Source organism: Phyllostomus hastatus, unplaced genomic scaffold (assembly GCF_019186645.2).
Source record: "Phyllostomus hastatus isolate PE091 unplaced genomic scaffold, TTU_PhHast_1.1 phas_contig_148, whole genome shotgun sequence".
In the NCBI taxonomy this organism is placed as follows: domain Eukaryota; kingdom Metazoa; phylum Chordata; class Mammalia; order Chiroptera; family Phyllostomidae; genus Phyllostomus; species Phyllostomus hastatus.
Window position 1 is genome coordinate 17871678 of NW_025333607.1, and position 13988 is coordinate 17885665.

Below are 13988 nucleotides of genomic sequence, written 5' to 3' on the forward strand. Positions count from 1 at the left end.
TCACATGAGACAATCAACCATGCACCTAGTGGGCATTCTTCCTGCCTTCCTTGTATTGGGAGCTGACCTTTAAGTCAGAGCTACTCTGCGCGTGTGCGGGTGCTGTCAGCAAACGCCGCCTTTGACCCTCCAGCAGAAAGCATGGGGGCGTGGCAAAGTGAGTGTGCATGCCGAGTCAGAGCACGCCTCCTGACGGTGCTCACACTTTGCAAACTTTGCAAGCTGGGACGTCTCATGCTTAGATGACCATGGATACGTGTTCCAGGTTGATATTTGGCTGTGAGTAATAAAGGGATCGTTCCATATTAAGACTGATTTGATTGTTACAGACCAAGTACGAGATACACGTATGTCGACCAGCCTTTGGGGAACTCACGCATTAACATTATAAACAGTAAGAAGGATAGCCCTGCCGCACCTATGCCTCAGATTCTCTAGCTGTCACGGAATCAGTAGAAATATTTTATGTCGACTCGTCAGTATTAAAATGTCTGTCAGTCACGGAGGTGAGTGGTGCACTCTGTCCGGAGCCAGGATTTTAGGTCATGGTAGAGACCTTTTCCCACTTCTCGGGTTTTATCTGTAACCAAAACCAGCAACCTGTCTATAACCACCCTGTTATTTTATAATGACAAGGTAAACTATACCTTATGCTAAAACCAAGGAGCAGCATCTGGGGGTTCTGCTAAAGAAGACAGAAGCCGACACATTGAAACCTCACTTCCCCTGGAGCCCCCTTCTGTGCCGTAAAGCAGGTACCAGTGTGACGTGCTCTCTGGGTCTGGGCATTCACAGAAACTACAGAGGCAGAGGAATCCTGCCACCAGGGCAGGATTCATAAGCCTAAAGTCAGCCACTTCCAAGTGATAAGGGACAGAGAGAGAAGCAACCCCATCAAGCCGATGGTCAATGCGGTTGCTGATGACCGGGAAGATGAACGCTTCTCAAGGGTAATAAGCACGCCTAATACTCTGCGGATGAGCACATCAGGGCCTCGACATCACTGTTGGGGTTCAGAGTAGGAGAGGGGTGGGGGGGGAGGAAGATTCCTGAGGGCCAAGGTAAGCGGGTTCAGTGAAAATGCACCACAGAGACCAGAGGGGAAGCTCTGGAAACTGCTGGATCATCAGATCAATAGACCCAGAGATGACGAAGTCAGGTTGCTTTATGCAGTTTAAACATTTGTGCAGAGAGTCTCCCCACGCAGCCTTTTATTGACAGCTACAGATCAATGGTAATTTTTGATCATTTTCAACCTACATAAACCTATTGACCCCACGGCCACCTCTGGGGCACTTGGAGTCGTCAAAAATAATCAGAGGAGATGGTGTAAAATTGTCAGACTGCTGAAGACTCCAGGTAGTTTTGCGTGCCCCCAGGAGCAGAGACGAGAGGTTAAAACGCAGCTCAAATTGCCAGCAGAACCTCCCCGGCAGCCTGTTCTAGAGAATTTTCCTTGTCTGTGTGTCTCAGAAAAGGGTGCACTGATGTGTATCCAGACCCTGACCGTTGTGCATAGTAGTTAAAAAAGGAAGAAAGAGCCGAGTCTCATTGGAAATATTAGGTTGCGGAGAAAGGATTATTTCTGTTTTCCTTTGATGAGTCATTCTTTTCATCTGCTGCCTAACAAAAGTAGTTCATGTACTTCTCGAATACAGAATATAAATATTACGTGGGTGTGGGCATTAAGAGAAGCCCAGAGGTCAGGGATAGCGGAGAGAGCGAGAGAGATTGGTGGATTGGAGAGAGAGAGATCTGTATCTACCAAAAGGATCAGTCGGTGGAAGAGTAAGGGGGTGGAGTGAACAAAATGATGACCAAGAAAAGAAAGAGGTGAGCATATCGAATTAAGACGGTCTCCATAGGGGAAGACAGAAAGTGGGGAACAGAAGAGAGAAAAGAAGTAAATGATTTCAATGATGAGGTTTAAAGTCAGACAGAACACTACGTTTCCAAAGGGAGGAATTCAATCCAGAACATTAAAGACGGTCAGTGCTCAAGTGAATCTTCTGAATGTAAAGAAAAGAACACACAACTGAGAAAGCAAGACGCGACCCAGTCCACGGAATGAGCTGTGCCCATGTTTTATGGCGGGATTCTCACCCAGCAAACTTTGGTGTTGGAAATCTACTCAGGAGAAAATAATATAAATTGTTTCCTAAAATGTCAAAGAATAAATTGGTAAGGGTTGTTTTGCCATTTTAAAAATTTCTCCATTTAATTTTCATATGGCCTTTACTAAACATGGACAAAAAGCAAGGCTATTAATGAGATTCATTTAAGGTGTGTGTGTTAGTTCTTCAGAAACAACAAATTAACTTAATATGGGAACTTGTCCTCAGTATAAATGTATGATATAAAAATTCTCCTTAACATTTCCAACATGTGATTGTTCCCATGTATTTTTTTTAATAAGAAGTAGACCAAATCAAGCAAAACAGCTGTTATAATCACCTTTTGTAGGAGCAGACCTCTAAACACTTCTGTGCCCGGCAGGGGTGAACTTCAACTTGAGATTGGGTGGCCTTCTTTCCACATTAGGCAGTGAAGGTTTTGAGGCCAGGGCATCTGGAATACCTCTGCTTTCAAGGACCTAAACTATAAATGTGCATTCAAAGAAGCTATAATGAAATCAGTTGTGTTATTTTTGTAATGGTTGCCCGGCCTGCACCGGGGGACCAAATGCCGGTGGGTAGTCATTAACGGCTCGGGCCACCAGAAGTGTTTGCTCGTATTGCCATCTAGGGGCTGGATGGAGCTCTCGGCTCTGAAATAAACGGTAATTGAGCAGGTGCTGCTATTGACAATGTACATATGTTTTTGCTTTATAACCCACATGCTTTTCATGTTTCTTATGACAAAAGCCATCTCTAAATGTCCCCAACAGTCTACCTGCTTTAGAGATAATCTGTTAGAGGTGATTACTATTTGCTTTGTGCCTTATGCCTCTTTTGGCATCTATTGCGGAATACTCCGAACAAAGAATTTTTCTTTTTTGCATTATTAATCTTGTCCGTGTTTGCCCTATTTCCACAGAAAGGGAATCATTTATCAGGAAAGAGTGTTTGTAACCGGGACTTGTAGCATCTTCAGATTTAATATTCATTGTGGTCATTCGAGTTCTGTGTGGTATTTATCTAAAGGACCAATCCAATGTTGTGGAGAAACAAGTTTTAATTATTTATGATCAAACTTTTAATATTTTAAAAAAGAGAAATTAGTATTTCTGTAAAATTTGTTTCAGAGTCTGGTCACTTAGCAAATGTTTAAATATTAAACGACTTCAGGAAGTTAGTATGTAACATAATGGCACTTATTGAAACAGGAAAATTGACTTTTCTAGTTTCTAATAAGTAAAGGAAATTATATTCTATGTTTGTGTTTAATGCATAATAAGAAACATTAACATAGTTGAAACTTAAAGGATGTGAGGAAACAATGTCAAAGATTATTTCTACTGTAGGTTTTGGGGGTTTTTTCAAACTATTTTTTGGGGGGTGGTTCAGTTTGATTTTGGTACCTCATTTTAATTTTATTCAAAATGAAATTTGGATGCCTCCACATTAAGGAGAATTTCCACACACCTAACTTTGGTACTCTTGGGTACCTACTCTCAGAAATAACCTCTTCACCTCCTTGTCCTCCTCCACACCCACCAGGAAAAGAGGACAATTGTCACATTTAAATATCTAATCAACCTCACACTCCATTAAGTATAAATATCCTACTAAAGCAGTCAGAACTTCCCCAGGGCTCACCACATCCATGCATATGGCGCGCAACAGAAAGTATCTGTGTGTGTGTGTGTGTGTGTGTGTGTGTGTGTGGCCCTGTACCCACATTACTGGTCCACTTGCAGACATAATTCCCATCTATAAACACACATATCTATCCTGGCCAGATGTAGAAAGAGCACCCCAGGCTCTTGTAAAACATTAAGATTCTTAGCTCCAGTTAAGTTATGCAAAATATGTTCAATGTTGCTCTCCGAGCAGAAAAGAATAATAATTCCTCCATTCTGTCTTTTTTTTTCTTTTATATCAACAAAGATCACATTCTCAAAGCCTCACTAACAATTACTTTTAGTAAGTTTTATAGTTTCAGTTATGGTGCTGTTAACAAATGACAGTATTTTCACATTTGTATTAGTAGGAGACTTCTCTAAGGGTGTCTCTGCATTTAATAGTCCAGCTGGCCTGTTGTTGTTCTCTTGTATCTGTAAGATATAAATACGCACCAAAAGAATGAGAGAGGGAGGTGAGGGAGACGGGGGTGTCTCCCATACAGACAAATAGCGTGGGGAATTGAAGAGAATCAAAATCGTTCAGGCTAAGTCTCCACTGATTCCCTTGGGAGCTGGGTGGTCTCTGAGGCATCGCAGAACTTTTCAGGTAATACGAGGTCTGTCCAAAAAAAGTCCAGCCATTGTTAATACAACAAGAACCATTTGTGTGATATCTCTGTAACCTGGCTGCCAAGGAGAGGGGACTGGAATGCACGTGCATGGACAGTGAGGACAGTAGATGCCCTTGAGTGAGCATGTGTCCTGTGTGGCCATTGCATGCAAAATGAGCTAGTAGAGCAACAAATCTGCATCAGAGTTTGTGTTAAGCTTGAACATTCCTCTGCGGAAACTACTAGGATGATTCAGGAGGCTGCAGCGTGGGCAACTGGTGACTGGCAGCTTCATCACCACAACACACCCACTCATGCATCATGTCTCATGCAGAAATTTTTGGCAAAACATCAATTCATCCAGGTGACTCAGCCTCCCTACAGCCTAGATTTGATGACCTGGCTTTTCCCACATCCAAAATCACCTTTGAAAGGGGAAGAGACTTCAGACTGCTGAAGGATTCAGGAAAATATGATGGGGTAGCTGATGATGACTGGGAGAACTGTGTGAGGTCCCGAGGGGGCTTGGAAGGGGACTGAGGCGTCATTGTCCTATGTATGATATTTAACATACCTTGTATCTTCTTCAGTAAATGCCTCTATTTTTCATGTCACATGGCTGGATACCTTCTGGACAGACTTTGTGTATAGCAACTTTTGGGCTACGGGCTCTGAAAAGGCAAGGCTCCCTTCTGATCCATGCTTGGCATGTGTCTGAAATCACACAAACAGGGTGTCAAGAACAAGGGGAGAAAAAAACACATTGTTTTCTTAACAATTCAAAACTCCGCTGCAATAGTTGTGCCGCCGTTACCGATGGGTTTTAGGGCGGCACAACTTTCCGGCACTTGTTAGCTGTTTCCCAAAGGAAACCAACCTGTCCCTTCTCCTCTAGGGAACAAGCCATGAGGCCCACCTGTTTGGGTTAGAGCCCTTCACGACGTACCACGTTGGCGTGGTGGCCGCCAACCAGGCCGGGGAAGTTTCGAGCCCCTGGACTGCGGTTCAGACGCTGGAATCTTCCCCCAGTGGACTGAGCAACTTCACCGTCGAACAGAGAGAGAACGGCCGGGCCTTGTTACTTCGGTGGCCGGAGCCTGTGAGGACCAACGGTGTGATTAAGGTAACCTCCCCAAACACGGAATCACGTTCGCTATCCTCTGGATACACAGAGGGGCCCTGATGTGCCCCCGGGTCACAGTGGGGAAACTCCCTTCGCAGTCGGTGTGATTCTGCTTGGTAGCTTCTCTGGGCGCTGAAGCACAGAGCAGAGAGAAGCAGCTCACACGTGTTACACCTCGTACGAACCCGGCCCTGTTCCGAGCTCTCCCTGGAGCGTCTCATTCGATCATCCCACCAGCCCTACTGGGTGGGCACCCCCGAACCCCCTGAGACCTGCAGGGACTGTGTAACCGCCCAAGCCCTCCCTGCAGATGATCGAACCGGGATCTGAAGCCAGGACGTCCCACCAGAACTGAACTCTGAGTGACCGTGTTCTGAACTGGCTCCTCAGTTATCCTGTGGTGTGTTTTGCTTGGCCTTAAACAGAGCTTGCCCAGCGGAAGACAGGAAGTCCCCCTAACATGCCCGCTACCTCCGCCCTCCGTAAGTGGCCACAAGGAGCAGTCTTGTAATGTCACACCTGTGTCGCCTGCCCGTGGGCCCAAAGGAGGTTGACCATCATCACCCATGTGGACGCTGCCCCTCCTCTCCCTTTCCCATGTTCTTCCCCAGGCAGAGTGATGGCAGCCTGCCTGTCACTCTGTCACTGCCTCTGCCCTAGCCCCCTCCGGCCCAGGACTGCCACTCACGCCCTCACCCTTCCTTCTGCGGGTCAGGACCGTGGAGCTCCCCAGCCTGCAGCCGCTGTAGCCACTCTGTCCCCCCTCACCTCTCCGCTCAAGGTGGCAAAGATGCCCCCTTTCAGTCCACAGAGAACAGTTAAGACTAAGCTGTGACTTTGCATAAATCTTCCCTGACAACCCTGTGAGTGGGAGGACGGCAGGAAATCACCTACAGCAACAACTTAGATCTGTCACCAGGGCTCCCAGGCCCAGGGCCACCCTCCTGGGCCTCCCTGCGGGGACCTCCCAGCTGAGCGCAATGGCCGCCTTCCTGCCAAGCCCCAGGCCTGCTACGCGTGGCAGAAGCAAGCCATGTTCTTCCAGCCTGCCTTCCAGCGTGGGACAGAGCCAGACGCTCCCTACTGTGGGCAGGAGGCTGGAGCCTTAGCATCCATGGCCTTACAATCCAGCCCCACCCCTGAGGGCCCCACCAGGGAACAGAGGTTCTTCCCGCACACCCATCATCAGCACATCCGTCCTTGTGAGTGTTCCCTCCCTGTCCCTGAGTCAGCCTCCTCCTGGCATGCCAGACAATAGCGATGATATCCTAGCACCTTAATTTCCATTTCGCCAAATATTTATTGCATTTTTATTAAGTGCCAGGCATTTATTCAGGAGTGAATAAGATAAGCAAGTTCCCTGCTGCCGTAGACCTTGTCTGGGTGTGTACATAAATGTGGGGGTACATACCAAAAAGCAGGAAGCTAATATACAAATAAACAAACGAATTTCCACGTGATGAATGCTCTGAAGAAAATTAAACAGACTAACGCAATGATGCCAGCTCAGGGTACTTTAGAATGAATGATCGTTCGAATTGAGCTGACACTTGAGCCGAGTCCTGAATGACAAGACGGAGTCAGTCATGTGAAGATACGGGAGCACAACGCTCCAGACAAAGTGAGCAGCGACTGCAGGGCCCGGAGCCAACAGTGAACGTGGAGTGTTCGCATAGAGGGCAGGAAGCCAGCGTGGCTGGGGCACTGGGGGAGAGCCCGTGGCACCGGGAGAGCTGGGCTTGGCGGGAGACGGGAGGTGCATTGTGTCCATCCTTGCGGGCTGCGCGATAAGGAGTTTGGAATCGACTCTGTGTGTGATGAAGAATTGCTAGAGGGTTTAGGCAGAGGAACAGCAGACTCAAATTTACATTTTTCAAAATCTCTCTGGCTGCCGTGTAGAACATGGACTACAGGGAGACCAGTAGAGTCTGGAAGCTATTAAAGAATTCAGGGTAGAGTTGAGTGTGGCATGAAGCAGAGTGGGAGTTGTGAAGGTTGAGAAATGTGGGTGGATTGGAGGTCTATTCAGAAGGTAGAGATGACAAGATGCGTTAATGAACTGGGTGTGAAATAGGAAGTCAAAGTGGTGCTTCAGAATGTCTTCTGGATCATGGCCTCGAGTCACTCGCCTGGGAAGGTCAGGTTGGAAGATGTCCAGATTTGAGGGGGCGAGTAGACCGTTGGCGGTACAAGTCTAGGACTCTCTCAAGAGTTCTTCACTGAGATTGATACCTTGGGAATTTATTAGCAGACGGGCGGTGTTTAAAGGCATGAGCCTGGGGGAGCTCGGGGGTGGGGAGAAGATAACCAGAGATGATGAGATTTGGGGGTCAAGAGGAGGACGAGTAGTCAGCAAAGGAGACTGAGAACAGGCAAGCAAGGTAGAAGGGAAAGGGGATGAGTGGGTTGTCCCAAAAGTGAAGAGAAACGTGACAAAGGCTCTGAGAGATCCAGTGAAATGAGGGCAGAGACGTGACCTTGGATTTGGAGATGAGGGTGTCATCAGGACCTGACAGAAGACGGAGCGAAGAGGTGGGAGACCTGGTGGGGATGGCTGGGGAGAGGACGGCAAGCCAGGGAGTGTGGACAGTGACTCTGGGAAGAATGACAGATGAAAACAACAGCAGAGAAACGGGGTGATGTCTGGGGGGCTGTGGTGTTAGGAATTTTATTTAAAAAGCAATGGAAGATATGAGAGTGCACTGAAACCCGTATGGAAATGACCCAGTAGAGGGAAAGAAACTGGTGAGACGAGAGACGATGAGAATGATTACGGGGTGAAGTCTGTTGGAAGCAGGGGTGGGATCCAGAGCTCAGGTGGCCTCACGAGGGGCAGAGAGTCCTCCTCTGTAGCGGAAGGGAGGGAGGGAGGGAGGGAGGGAGGGAAATTGTGTAACTCCAGGGTCACATGGACGCGGAGCTGATAGCATTCCATGTGAGAACACATCTTCGAAACAGCTTCTTTCTTCCCAGTCCCACGTGTGGTGACGTACACACCCACCTGTGACGAAGGGAAGGGGGTGTTGGTGGTTAGCGGGGAGAGAAGGAGGTAGGAAACCATCCCTTTGGAAAACGAGAGAGCAAATAAGGGAGAATAGAATAGGATGACCCATTGGCAATCGCCTCGTTAAAATTTATGGTAAGACATGTAAAGTGAGGCCAGTCAGCCTACTTGGGTGTTTCTCCACCAAACCTAGTTAGGAGCTTGGGTGCAGTGAGAAGACTGAATTTAACACGAGCTAGAGATTTTCCAGGTGGACCTGCAGGGACCAGGGAGTCACGGAGAATTCCAGATTGATCATAGAATCTAAGCTTCAGGAAATACACTACTCCCCTTCCCTCAGGGGTGTGGTCTTGGGACCCCCAACAAGAAAATCACACCAAAGTACCATAGGTCCATGGATAAAGGTTTCCAGAAGTCTAAGCTATTTCATCTTGAATAACAGTAAAGCTACCAAAATCGCAGGCGAAGTTAAGCTTTCCCGGGAACCAGCGGTGGGGATGTGTCAAACCGGACCTTCCCCCCAGGCACTGGGATGTGCACCCCAGCCCCTCTTAGAGACGCCTTCCTGGACAGTCACTGCCATCCACAGCGGTGCATCCTCGCAGGTGCACTGATGCAGGAAGAGGATGGGGGGCCACTGTTTAAAAACACCCACACCCGAGTTCGGTCACCGCTCGTTTCCCCCAGTGAACAGTGGACGGTGTGGGATGAAAACTTGCTCCATGCCTGTCTGATGGGTGTTCAGGTGATTTCCCCCAGAACAAAATAAGTACAGTACTCGCTCCGAAGGAACAATTGATTCCTTTATGGCCTACAAGAGGGAAGACAGTGATTATTTTCATGTTCTAGTCATCCAGGTGTGTGTGTGTATTTTTGTATATATGTCCGTGTGTGTGTACTGCACACACACACACACACACACGCACGCACTTTCAGCCCTGGCCCCTTGGTACAAATGCCGAAGCATGCGATTCCATTTCCCAGTAGATGCCGTGGGAGATAGACAATGTAGACAGGACTTGACCTACTCAGGATGAAACTGGAAGTACTTAGTATTCCGTCAGATAGTGAATTTGAATACTATTGCCTATTTCTAAAAGATAAAAATAGCAGGAAACCCCACGAGCACTCTTTTGAGACCAAGAATTGCATTCAGCTGCCCTGAGCTAGTACATACCTGTCTAAGTAATATCCAACCTAAAACAAAACAGGAAAACGCTGCCCCTCTTTCTATGGACTTACATCGTACTCCCCAAATCAGTATCGGACTGTTCCTTCCAGACCGGGGTCATCAAGGCGAGGAGCAGCAGTGGGGAAAGGTTAAAAGGGACAAGGTAGCGGCACCAAGAAATCACAGAACGCGGGTCATCTCCCCTTTGCTTCTCCTCCCGCTGCAGACGTACCGCATCTTCAGTGACGGGACCCTGGAGTACACGGGCCTGAACCGGCAGTTTCTCCTCCGGCGCCTGGCGCCTGCCACGACCTACACGCTGACGCTGGAGGCCTGCACCGGCGCGGGCTGTGCGCTGTCCGCGCCCCAGCCCCTGTGCACCGACGAGGCCCCGCCCCACGCTCAGCCGCCTCCGCGGGTCCAGGCCGCGGGCTCCACCAGCGTTGAACTGACCTGGTCTGAGCCCGTTCACCCAAACGGAAAGATAATTCGCTATGAAGTGATTCGCAGATGCTTCGAGGGAAGAGCTGGGGGGAACCGGACCACCCAGGCCGATGAGGACATCATTTTCACGGAGTACAGGACCGAAAGGAATGCCTTTGTGTACAAGGACACCGGCCTGCAGCCGTGGATGCCCTGCGAATACAAAATCCGCACGTGGAACGCAGCAGGCCGTACCTGTAGCTCGTGGGCGGCGGTCAGGACCATGCCGGCGCCTCCCGAAGGTCTCTCTCCGCCCGAGCTCACCTACGTGTCTCTGAGCCCCCCCAGACTGCTGGTTTCCTGGGCCCCCCCGGAGCGGCACAACGGCGTCATCCAGTCCTATCGGCTTCAGAAGAACGGGGCGCCCTGCCCTCTCAGCTTCGACGCCGTGACTTTTGGTTACACGGATGAAGAGCTGCTCCCTTTCTCCACGTACACGTACGCGGTCACAGCGTGCACGAGCGGAGGCTGCCGCACCAGTCCGCCCACCAGCGCCGTGACGCCGGAGGCCGCTCCGGCGGGGGTCAGCCCCCCAGCCCTGCGGGCCATCAGTGCCACTCAGATCAACGCGTCCTGGTCGCCGCCATCCATCCAGAACGGAAAGATCACCGACTACGTACTCCGGTGTGACGGTCAGGAGCACCTCGCTGGGCAGAGCCTGTCCCTGCTGATCGCTCACCTGCGGCCTCACACTCAGTATCACGTCTCCCTGGTAGCCTGCACGAGCGGAGGCTGTGCGGCTAGTGTGTCACGATCTGCCTGGACCATGGAGGCCCCGCCGCGGGACATGGACCCCCCAAAACTGCAAGTCACGGGCTCCGAGTCCATTGAAATCACCTGGGAGCCTCCAAGAACCCCAAATGGCCACATCCGAAGTTACGAGCTTAGGAGGGACGGAACCATCGTGTACACCGGCCTGGAAACTCGCTACCACGACTTCACTCTGACCCCAGGCGTGGCGTATGGCTACACGGTCACTGCCAGCAACAGCCAGGGGGGCGTTCTGAGTCCGCTCGCCCAGGATCGAACCAGCCCCTCGGCGCCCTCGGGGGTGGAACCGCCAAAATTACAGGCCCGTGGTCCTCAGGAGATCTTGGTGAACTGGGACCCCCCCGTGAGGACCAACGGCCACATCGTCAACTATACCCTCTTCGTCCGTGAGCTGCTTGAAAAGGAAACAAAAGTCATACACATAAATACCACGCATGACTCGTTTGGGACACGGGTGTTCGTGGTAAACCAGCTGGAGCCGTTTTGCAGGTGGGTAGTAGCTCACTGTAGGTTTGCTGAAAGCAAGCCACTGTCCCTTCCGTGGCGGGAGCCCGGGGTCCCTTCAGGTGAAGACGCTAATAGCCAGATGTGTGACGCCCCCAGCTCCCATCCACTTAACCGTTCACAGCAGAGGGACCACATCCTCACCCAGTGCCCACCTGCTTGCGTCACTTCTGGAGAGCAAAATCCACACAGGTGACATTTGCAGAGTCATCCCCCCACCCCAGAAATGTCTGCTCCTCACCAATCTGGAAAAAGTAGCACAGAGATGGGGTCATTTCCTAAACCTAGTCCCTCCTGAAAAATAGGCCCCTGGACCATTCTGAGAGCCTCAGTGGGGTCAGCACACACAGGCTGAGGAGAAATTAAGGTGTTATTATAAAGAATTTCAAAAGTGCCAGTGGGTGAGAGGCATTACCAGCTCAGGTTGGACTGACCGAAAATTAATTCTGGGGGCGCCCTTGTCCTGGAGGCTGGCTCTTGTTCCAAAGAGCATGATGCTCCTCTGACTCCATTTCCTCGAGCCCTTAGGGTTGGTGAGGCTGGTCAGGAGTCCCTTGGGGGGTCTTCATGCTGGTGTCCCTTGCTGGTTTCTCGGGACAGGGCCTCTGGTCAGCTCACATTCTCTCGGGGGTCCCTCCGGGCTCTGTGCCGGCTCAGGCATGCTCTCCACGTGCAGGAACCTGCCCCCCAGCCCTCTTCCCGTTGCTTAAAGAAGGGCTCAGGAGCTGTCCCCACCACATTGTAAACCACTTGCATCCCCAGTGAGAAGAATACTAAAAGACATTGTTATGCTTAAATTTTAGTAAAATGAACAGAACCACTTAAAAAAATTAAAGGCTGACTTGATTTCTAACCACCGTTGGTGAAACGTGGCTATTATTGTAATCGACTCATGTATAGATGAGAGCCTTCTATAATTACGTCTGTTACACGCCGCTGTTTAAATGACGCGTTCCCAGTCTTCCGCATCTACTCATGACAGTTATTTAGGGTCGCATTAAATATTAAACAGTCATTAAAGCTTCTGCAGGTACCTTCTCTGGTGAAGCCACATGCTCTGCAGGTTGGCTTTTATTTTTCCCTGATTCGGGGCACAAAAGGGCCAGGTTAGCTGCAGGCTCTGTGCGTGCTGTGTGCTTGCTTCCTCTGTACCTGGCTGGTGCCTGCACGTTTTAAAAATTGTGTCAACCAGCTGCTCTTTGAAACTGGCATTCAAAAAGATTTCTGGAGAAGAAGGGGGTTTTCAGGTGTGAGAGGGACACTTTTCCTAGGCTGGAAAAAAATAGTTTGATATAGCTCATAAAAACTTGGCAATCACAGTTAAGGCAAAGAGAGCCATCTCTTCACTACCCACAGTAACTGAAGATGCGCACGACATCACTGACTTTAAGTCCAAAGGTCACTTGTGTATGAAGTCGGGATTCATGCAGGTTTGGGTTTTCCCAGCAGTTTCATGTTTCCTGGTTAGCATGACCTCCTGTGGGCACCCCAGCCCCGCCCCCCACCGTTCAGGAGGAAGGAAGAGACGGGGAATCCCTGAGTGGCAGCAGGAATCTGACCCAGAATTTTCAAGCTACTGCAGGTGATTCAGAAAACAGACAATCCAGTTGTGGCAAATCAAAAGCGACTTCAGAGAGTTGTTTAGAAGTCAGATCCATACACAGCGGCGGGTCTGTTTACCACTAACCTGGTAGCCCCATGGAGGCAGAGATGGGCATGAGGCGAGAGAGAGAGAAAGCACAGAAAGGGGGAAGGAAAGACATCACAGGGAGAGAGAGACAAGTGTAACTGAGACAGGGAAAGGGAGACGGGAAGCAGTGACTCAAGGAAAATGGACAGAAGGCGGACAATAGAAGAGGGAAAGCCTGGCCCCAGAAGAAATAGGGGGAGAAAGAAAGATGCTCGAGGGAAGATTAGGGTTGCCGTAACATCAGGGGTGGGAGCATGGGAACAGAGACCAAAACATGCATCTGCAGCCACGGGCGCGGACAGCTAACCGAAGCCCCGTCCATGGAAGGGGCCAGTTCCTGGTATGTAAATAGACCGTGGCAAGTGGCAGCGGGAACATCACCTAATTGATTGGTTGAGTTTAACTGGATGGTGATAAAGGTGTCTCGGTGATGGATCATCGAGTGTGCGGCTGGGTTCACTTTGGCCCCGGAAGGTGTCCGTGTGGTGCGAGGGAGCCTGTTGTAAAAGGTCAGGTACCAGGTGAGGGCGTTTATCACCTGGGAGGCCGGACCCCCGAGGTGTTCCTTCGTGACCTGGAGCCATGCCTGGGGCGCGTCTTTCAGCTCCAGCTGCGGGGTTAGGGAGCGCCCTGGGCTGCTGAAAGCCTGTTCCGAGTCCTCAAGATCTGCCTTCTTCACCGCTGTGTCTGCGTTTCCGCAGACCGAAAGAACACGCATGCGGGACAGAATCTCGACAGCTTATTTATTCCGTATACTCCTGCTTAGGGAAGGATCTCCTAGGAAGTCTGGGAGAATTTAAAATGTTCGCCTTGGTGGGTGTGGCTGTGGATTGAGCACCAGCCTGTG

The 13988-nt window shown here is 50.0% G+C and overlaps 1 protein-coding gene across 1 annotated transcript in view; it reads left to right on the top strand.

Annotated features, from left to right (window-relative positions):
- Positions 1–13988, top strand: part of USH2A (usherin) — a 516227-nt gene that overhangs the window by 460850 nt on the left and 41389 nt on the right. The window contains exons 62-63 of the mRNA XM_045859450.1: positions 5291–5518; positions 9920–11436. Of these exons, the coding sequence (XP_045715406.1) occupies positions 5291–5518; positions 9920–11436 (1745 nt within the window). The remainder of the gene's footprint in view (positions 1–5290; positions 5519–9919; positions 11437–13988) is intronic.